General features: G+C 41.5%; 2 protein-coding genes across 5 annotated transcripts in view; both read right to left on the bottom strand.

Moving 5' to 3' along the window:
• Positions 1–374: 374 nt before the first annotated feature.
• Positions 375–1,687, bottom strand: LOC135609495 (LOB domain-containing protein 41-like). The gene is made up of 2 exons (XM_065102828.1): positions 1,304–1,687; positions 375–1,207 (listed from the first exon to the last, which is right to left on the bottom strand). The coding sequence occupies exons 1-2, from the start codon at positions 1,491–1,493 to the stop codon at positions 579–581; spliced, it is 819 nt and encodes a 272-aa protein (XP_064958900.1). The 5' UTR covers positions 1,494–1,687; the 3' UTR covers positions 375–578.
• Positions 1,688–3,226: 1,539 nt separating this feature from the next.
• The window catches only part of LOC103980150 (caffeoylshikimate esterase), a 5,342-nt gene continuing 483 nt past the window's right edge, over positions 3,227–8,085 (bottom strand). The window contains exons 2-8 of one of the 4 annotated variants that reach the window (XM_009396433.3): positions 8,053–8,082; positions 7,266–7,395; positions 7,035–7,181; positions 6,815–6,945; positions 5,701–5,838; positions 4,265–4,363; positions 3,227–3,606 (exon numbers count right to left, since the gene is read on the bottom strand). In XM_009396433.3, coding sequence (XP_009394708.2) covers positions 3,388–3,606; positions 4,265–4,363; positions 5,701–5,838; positions 6,815–6,945; positions 7,035–7,181; positions 7,266–7,395; positions 8,053–8,082 — 894 coding nt within the window. In that variant the 3' untranslated portion in view covers positions 3,227–3,387. Of the gene's footprint in view, positions 3,681–4,264; positions 4,364–5,700; positions 5,839–6,814; positions 6,946–7,034; positions 7,182–7,265; positions 7,396–8,052; positions 8,083–8,085 lie in introns of all 4 variants that reach the window. The other 3 variants (XM_009396434.3, XM_018824177.2, XM_018824176.2) reach the window with 3 other exon arrangements.

The following is an 8,085-nucleotide window of genomic DNA, read 5'->3' as shown; positions in this document are numbered from 1 at the left end:
TGCTAAAGAACTTGAGTCAAAATCTTGTCTCCTTTATTTTGTTGACCAATTTTGACAATTGGGATCTCTTCCTCTTCCCTTTCACATTTAGGTTTGGATATGTGGCTGCTTCTCATTGGCTCGAGAAGCATTGTCCGCTGTGCCAAATTAGCAGCACCTGACTTTTACAACCTAACTACTAATATTAATATGACGAAAACTATGTAGCACTTGATCCGGCACATGTCATGCACGTGTGCGAAGGTCGTCGCCATCTTCGAAGGAGTGGTGGTTCCTTTGATGTCTCCTCCCCTCGTTAGTTTGGACTTGCATGTCGCCCAGCTTCCTAAAACCAGACTTGTACGCCCTACAAATGGTTGCAGAACAGCATGGCGGAACATTGACCTCACCTTCCCTCCCCTGTGATTCATTTGTTTCATGTGATATATGTGCATGCAGAGATCAAGTTTACATCAAGGGAGCAAATTGTCAAAGCCCCCTAATCCTCTCTTCTCAGGGAAACACAAAAAAGAGAATAAAAATGAAAATAAAACAGGGTCATCTTCATTCTCCACCGTCGCCGCCTGCTTTGGTTTATGCTACGACGCCAGGCCGAGATCGGTCGTGCACGCGTCCGGGTCGTGGACGCGCCGCGCCTCGTCTCGATGCGACCGGGAGAACGGTCCCGACCCGAGGGTGAGCTCCAGACCCACCTCGTCGTCCTCCTCGGCCTCGGCCCGGTCAGGCTCGCCTTGGCTCACGTGGGACGACGCCTCCGCGATGTCCGCCGAGGACATGCTCTCCTCCACCTGGCACTCTTCGTCCCCTCCTCCGCCCACGCCGGCATCGGCCGCCGGCTCGGTCGAGTCGCTGCCCGTGGACTCGTGGAATTCCAGAGGATGGATGGCGGCCGGACGGGCGGCCTTGGCGCCGGAGCGCTTGAACCGGGAGCCAGCCTTGTTGACCTTGTGCAGCTCGGCGGCCGCACGAGCGCAGCCGCCGGCTCCGGGGTCCTTGGAGATGTGCCGGATGTCGGAGGCCTTGAGCGGCGGGGTCGGGGTGGATGCCGCCGTCTCGGACGGGATCTGGACGATGGGGGCGCCCTTGAGCACCGCCTCCACCGCAGCCTGGGTGAGCTGCCAACTTCCCGACAACAGCAGGCCCACGGAGCCGTAGATCGGATTGACGATTCGGCCGCAAGCCTCGTACAGAAGAGACCGGAATATCGCTGCAAGAATCCAAGGATGTTTCAGCTTATCATCATCCGCAACGAGCAGAATTCTGTACCAGTACTAAAAGTAGAAGACGCGGTAGTTGTACCGACCAGGGCGGAGGTGGTCGGGGCCGGCGTTGATGAGGTTCATGAGGCCGGCGCGGCCGTAGAACTTGGCGAGGAAGACGGTGGCGTTGGCCTGGGACTCGGGGCTCTTGATCCACCGCAGGCAGGGCCTGATGCTGCAGTCGTCGCTGCACCCCTTTCGCAGCACCCGACAACCGTTGCAGCTCATCCTCATGGCGTCGATCCTACCTCTCTATCAATACAAGAAGCGAAGGCGGGTGAGACGTGGGCGAAGAGAGGAGGAGCAAGGGGGGGCCTATATAAGTGGTTGGAACTCCATGGGAACACCAGCCGTGGGTTTCAAGTATGGCCACTGGTTTCGCCAGAGACTCGGAAAGCGGGTTTGCTTTGCCGACGTATCATCATCATCAACATCATACCATCGAAATGGTCCATTTTACCATCTCTCTCTCTCTCTCAGTAGATTTGATTGCAGGAATCTTTTGGGAGAGAAAAAAAGGTGAAGAAAAAGGGCGACCAGCGCGTGGCTTGCACGTTCGGAGGACACATAATTGCGGCTGTGTCGTCGTAGCCGAGTAAAAGAGGACGATGGGAATGCTATTCGTGAAAACAGTGAGGAAGGGGAGAGGAAGGAACAGGAAAAGGAAACCTGGTGATGGTGGCAATGATAGTACTCCCGGTTTTGTGGAAGCAGTACAAGGACGGCTTGACCGGTTTCCTGGTTTTGGATCGTCTTCTGTGGGCGGCGACGCCGGGTTGTGTTGGGTTGGGTTCTTGTCACCGTTGCTTGTCTGTCGTCCCCCACACACCAATGGAGTCAACGTGGCATCTCTTGACACACTTGTGGCGCAGGAGCATGGAATTGAGCCCGACTTCTCCTGCCGAGAAACAATTCTTGCTCGTGTCATTTACCTGCCTCCGATTGGTGGTGAAGGGCGCCCCGTACATGGGCCCGCGAGGAGATGGAGACACCTAAGGTCGGAGGGTAACGGGAACCGGGTACCAAAATAAATATTGCTCCTTGAAAGATTGCTGCTTTTTGAGCTGGAATATATATATATATATATATATATTCTTTTTCCTAGCTTTAAAATGTTAGGCCATTATTATTATACAGCAAAAAAATATAAAGACATATTATAACACGAGTGAACTTAGATATATGAATCAGGAAATTTTAATCGTGTAAGATTAATCTTTATCTCATCCTATGATTCTTATCTTTATTTCACGTGTAAATATTTTTCTTCGTTCTGAGTAAAAAAAGGAAAATAAGAGTAAAAAAGATAAAAGAAAAATAAGAAGTGACTAATTTAGCAAATTAAGGGTTAGATTATTAATTACGACAACACTAAAGTCGTGCATTTGATGTGACTAAACAATGATGTTAGCCGTGTCGACTAAGCTAATGGTACCCCCCCAAAAAAAAAAATTCAACAGTGAGAACAAAATTAGATGAATAAGAATAAAATTGATCAAAATGAGGAGAAAAAAGAATCCATCATGAACTTGGATGGTGGTTGATGCTGATTGAAACAGTAAATTTAGCTGTGTTGTGTCAACTCCATGAATTTGTTCCAAGGGATTGAGATGGATGGAAGCAGACTCAGGAAATCTTAGCTGAGTGATGGGATTTGGTTTAAGGGAGTTGGCAATCTTGTCCTTTTCATCCTCCTTATTCATGCATCCCTTATCAGGAATCGCAACTGTGCCAGCAAATCACTACTTGATAATATCCTGGTGATGTTGATTATTATCATCATTATTTTGTGATCATTTGTGAAAATTTAGGTAATATGTTTTAAGTAATTTTTTCACAGATGGCCTCGGATTGGTTCGATGGGATCATAAAATACATTACCTACAGAAAGTGTCAGATGAGAGTATACTAACAGTCTTGGATTTGTCATGCAGGGATGTAAAGATGGCTTGATAAGGTTGCTAATGTAATCAAAGAGCCAGAAAATTAGAGATATATTAGCAGTAAATAGTTTCTTAGACACTGTTTGATTGTGACAAAACATCAAAAGATGCCGAAGATACAACAAAAGTATTAAGTATTTGAATCTGCACTCTCTGCATCAGCAAAGAATAATACTTAAGGGCAACTAATTCTTATCTGAATGAGAATCTAGCCATGATATGATATCATTAATGACACTTGAGATCCTTCCATCTGGCTCTCCCTCTAGAATACAGTGAAAGCCTTCTTCATACAGCTTGAGGGTTTTGTCATTTGTATTAGCCATATTGTAGAGGATTTTGCTCACATTTGGATCCGTGACTTTGTCTGCAGCTCCGTGAAGAATCAACAATGGAGAACGAACCTGAAAGATTTTACGAGTGATCAGAATTCTGAATTTTGCTTCAAGTACGCAGGCCATGGTTCTTCTGATTGTTCCTGTTAGCATGGACAACATAGCATGCAGTAACTATGAAAAGTACAAATGATTTATCATTGTCTAAAAGGTGAACAAAGCAATAAAGCAGCTTGAAGAAGAGTATATTTATTGGTTTGAAGAATGAATGTGGATGAGGGAAAGGAGGGATTTTGATGGTCAACATAAATGTCCTTCACAGAAGAAATACAAGGTCAGATTAGACATGGATTTCCATGCTGGCTAATCATAGAATGCCAACAGGGTATCAACACAAGTCGCCTCATCATGCCATCACAGCGGTGCACCAAAATAGAAGGAGGGTCAAGCTAGGTTTGTGCTGGCCAGCACACCACCCAGCGCCATGCCATAGCAAGTATTACCAGACCACTAGGGGATTTGCCATGATACTTTGATCTTGGATTAGTTTTATAAACAAGGAAAGGATGCTCTCTTACATGCTACCTCTAGCGCATCAATGCACACATTCTTTTGCATCTATTTTTCACTTTTTGATGCCGCAATTATAGTAATTTTGCACACCCAGTTAAGATAAATGTTTTTGCTACGGTTGCAAAGTAACTAAGAATGCACATAAGAAGCTGACCTTCTTCAGTTGTGACTCAATATCTTGCGTAGCCTTTATTAGCTCAACAGCTGTTCTTAACCGCATTTGGTCAGAATATGAAATCACATTTAACTCGGCCTACAAGTAACAACTGTGACTTAATATTAAAATCTTTGATAAAATACATACAGTACAAATTCAAGCAGTAATCCACACAACTTTAAGAAAGCGGATCTATAAACAAGGAAAAACAGATATAAACAGCTGTACTAGGAGTATATGGTGACAAAAGTTTGTACACAAAATATAGTAAAAGGACAACAGATAACTACGCGTTATCACAGAGGACAACCCCTGAATCGAAAAATGAAGAGGCTCTCTTTGGTACCTCATCAAATTTTGGGGAAGAACACGTTATTAAGCAACTGATAAAAATCAGCATCTAGCATGGTTTTATTCCTAATATGGCTAACCCTCATGGTCATAGAGGACGATCCCCTTGAGTATAAAAAGGGAACGAGAAGGAGAGCTTTTAGATTAAGAAACATATGCAGTAAAAGTAGATTATAAAATCCCATCCATTTGGACAGGCGAGATAAATGCTTTAGAGGGTTAACCTCCTGCAATTTCCCAATGAACATAGCCAGGAGTTCAGCTAGAAGTTATTCTTTCAGGGATAAGGAAAAAAACATTTGAATAAGAAAATTCATGGATCTGTCATAGGTAGCTGGAACTTCTTTTTATAGGTAAATAAAACTGGATAGATTAATGATCCAGCCTAAAGCTGCAGTCTGAAAGTTACTTGCTACTTCACACAACAGAGAACTTGTTGAAGTTTCAGACAAGTAGTTACTTGCTCCACTTATTATTGACCACAAATATATTAATTTATGGTTGAATGCATCACATGCAAAAAAAGAGAGCTCCTAGGTTTGCTGTTGTGTCACACAGTTAATTTCCTGACTCACAAAATCGATGTCCTCGGTAAGCATTTGAACAAATTTGTAGAGTTAATTTGTACAATATTGTGAAAATACTAGTCTGACTAATAAATTAATTCTAATGCAAAATGTAAATTATTACTACCTTGACTGGAATCTAGGATGATTCCACATAGGTCTCTGGTGATGCAAACAAGATTTATCCATAATATCTGAATATGCACTTGGAATAATGTTTTTTCACAATAAGTTGGCATAGCAGAGATTAGAATAGATTTATGCCCTTTAAATTCCTCAATGCTATCAAATAAGTGAAAGAATATAAAATCATTTCTACTATGATCTTTTTCAAGAAGAGACTGCAGGAGAACCTCACCAGGCTTGATTCAATAAACGATGAAAAGAATAGAAGAGGTAAAAAATGAAGAAACACAGGACAAAACAGATAAAACAAGGAAAAAAGAAGACAAATTTTATGACTTTCAATTATATTAAAATAGTTTTCATACTGTAAGACAGTGGGAGAAAACAAACCACTTTTCTTTTCGTTGGATCTCTGAATGACAAGACTCCTAGATCTTTCTGCGGAAATAACTTTGCCTCAGGTAAAACATATGACATGAGAGTTAGTGCCTTCAAAACAGGTCCTGGTGGTGTCACCTCTTCTGCAATCTTACAACCTCAGAAAAATTAATATTGTATTGTAATTAAGGTATTGCCATCACACTAGCATAAAGCTAAGCATGGATAACATCAGTCTCAGATTGGACAATTTCCTTGCTTTAGTCATTTCTGGTTCTTGTCATTCTCCAACAGAACTTTAATAAAGACAAAATTCCACAATGATTGACAATCAATGCCACCCAAAATTCATCACTAAGTCTCATAGAAGAAATTTCATTTTTGTGTTGTGTTGTAACTGTAGCTCCATATATCTCTGCCTGCATTTATGCAAAACATAATCTTGTCCTCTATAATAATCTTAGTAAGGTACTATCTAAACAGTTGCCAGCAGCTAATCTACTAGGATATGTTAGGGCATAACAAACTGACAAACAGTATAATAGACAATTTTGCTACTCAAATATAAATTGCCACAGTGAAGAGCACCACAATGAAACAAATTATGGTACTGATTTGTTATGTTGTACAGAAATCTCTAAAGATGATATGCCAATTCATGTTAGAATTATTCCAAAGGGTCCAAAAACAATTATGTCACCTATTTATACAGCATGCAACATATACATCATAGAACCAGCACAGAATCATTTTACAAAAGCCTATGACAACTTCTAATCATAAATATGATTGTCTTGTTCGAGTTGTTCTCTACAATTTCCAGCTTCCAATGAAATTATAAAACTTGCTCTCTCATCGCTGCTTATAATTTTATCTTTTCCAGGTACTCAGGTATTAGCTTAACAGCAATGAAATTTCACAAACTACAGTAATAGCATCCTCTTTCTTTTTTGTATATAAATCTATAATAAAATATGAATCATGAAGAATTGTGGGTCAGAATTGCAGAAATCTAATAAACTAAAGTCACCAAGGGGGGAATATCTAATATTTATTGTCAATAACCAAATGACTAAACGAAATTCACATATTTAAGTGGCAAACATTTATGTGCAAGACATCTTACTTTGCACATTGGTGCCACAAGAAGCACTCCATCCCACTCCTCTGGCTGCTTCAAGTGGATTTTAAGTGCAACAGCTCCACCCATCGATTGCCCCAAGAGGAAGTGACGTAGTTCTCTAACTCCCTCCATAGCTGCACATGACCAAAAAACTTGCACCAAGATCAGCCTATCCATCTACAATGCTGAATGGAATATACCAAAAGAAGTATATGATATTGACCTCTGATGGCTGCATATTGCTCGATAACATGGTCTACCATTCCATCAAAACTCGGGATATAGCCATGCAAGCCCTGCGAGAGCCCAAAACCGGGGTAGTCCATGGCAAAGACTGCATAGCCTGCATCTGCAATTATCTTTGCAATCCCTGAAACTTCCCTTTTGTGTTAGATTCAAGTCAGAGGTATGCCTGAAAATCAATATACAACTTTGATAAAAGTTTGCCGCCAACCCTCAAAGAAGAAGGTGCAGGTACTGCCGTATCCATGGCAAAAGAAAAGAGCAGCCTTGGTGGTGGTACCAGGCTTCGGCAGCCAGCTCTTCCAGAATACCTCTACTCCTTTAGAATTCATCTCGTATCTCTGCCACATGGCGCAGCACATTTGGAAGCATTAAACTCTGCATTGCATATTTGTCCAGAAGTTCTAAGTTCACGATACATTATTCCAAAACTGGTGGAATTTCATATAAAGATTTGAATATGATTTCGTGTGAAGTGTTTAAAAACAATGAAGCAACTTCTTTAATGGTTTCAAACTAATAGTCAGAAAAAGGGGATCTAGTATCACTGCATATTGTGCTGATATCATTTGTGCCATAAAAGGGCACAAAGAACCCATTTCTGTTCCCTTTTATGTCACAAAAAAAAAAAAAGGATATTCAAACTTGATCACCATACTATCTAGTTTCACAGTGTCTCAGTCTATGCCATCAACATCGATTTTGTAGATGCATTGCTCAAATTCATGAAATGAAATATATTTCTAAGTCCAAACATTTCAGGTGTAATTGACGGTTCAGATCTGAGTACATCGTATAGTCGTCGCTCTATGCTTCTCTAATCGTCGCAAGAACGAAAGATGAAAACTTGATCCAACTAATTTCAGGTCATTGCAGGATATACAGTAAAGATCTCAATGAAGTAAACAAAACATTGGAAGGGTACGCCGAACTAAATGATTCCAATGATGTAATGCGAGCATAAAAATTGCTAGGATAATAGAGTCAACGACACTCACCTCCTCCATTTGGATTCCTGTCGGAGCTATCTG

This window comes from Musa acuminata, chromosome BXJ2-4 (assembly GCF_036884655.1).
Source record: "Musa acuminata AAA Group cultivar baxijiao chromosome BXJ2-4, Cavendish_Baxijiao_AAA, whole genome shotgun sequence".
Lineage (NCBI taxonomy): Eukaryota > Viridiplantae > Streptophyta > Magnoliopsida > Zingiberales > Musaceae > Musa > Musa acuminata.
This window is presented reverse-complemented; position numbering and strand designations above follow the sequence as displayed.

Bases quoted from the DNA above. Each gene is read 5' to 3' on its own strand.
- LOC135609495 (XM_065102828.1), bottom strand. From the start codon at position 1,493: ATGAGGATGAGCTGCAACGGTTGTCGGGTGCTGCGAAAGGGGTGCAGC. The intron at 1,208-1,303 runs GTCGGTACAACT...GGATTCTTGCAG, and splicing joins CCCCGACCACCTCCGCCCTG to CGATATTCCGGTCTCTTCTG.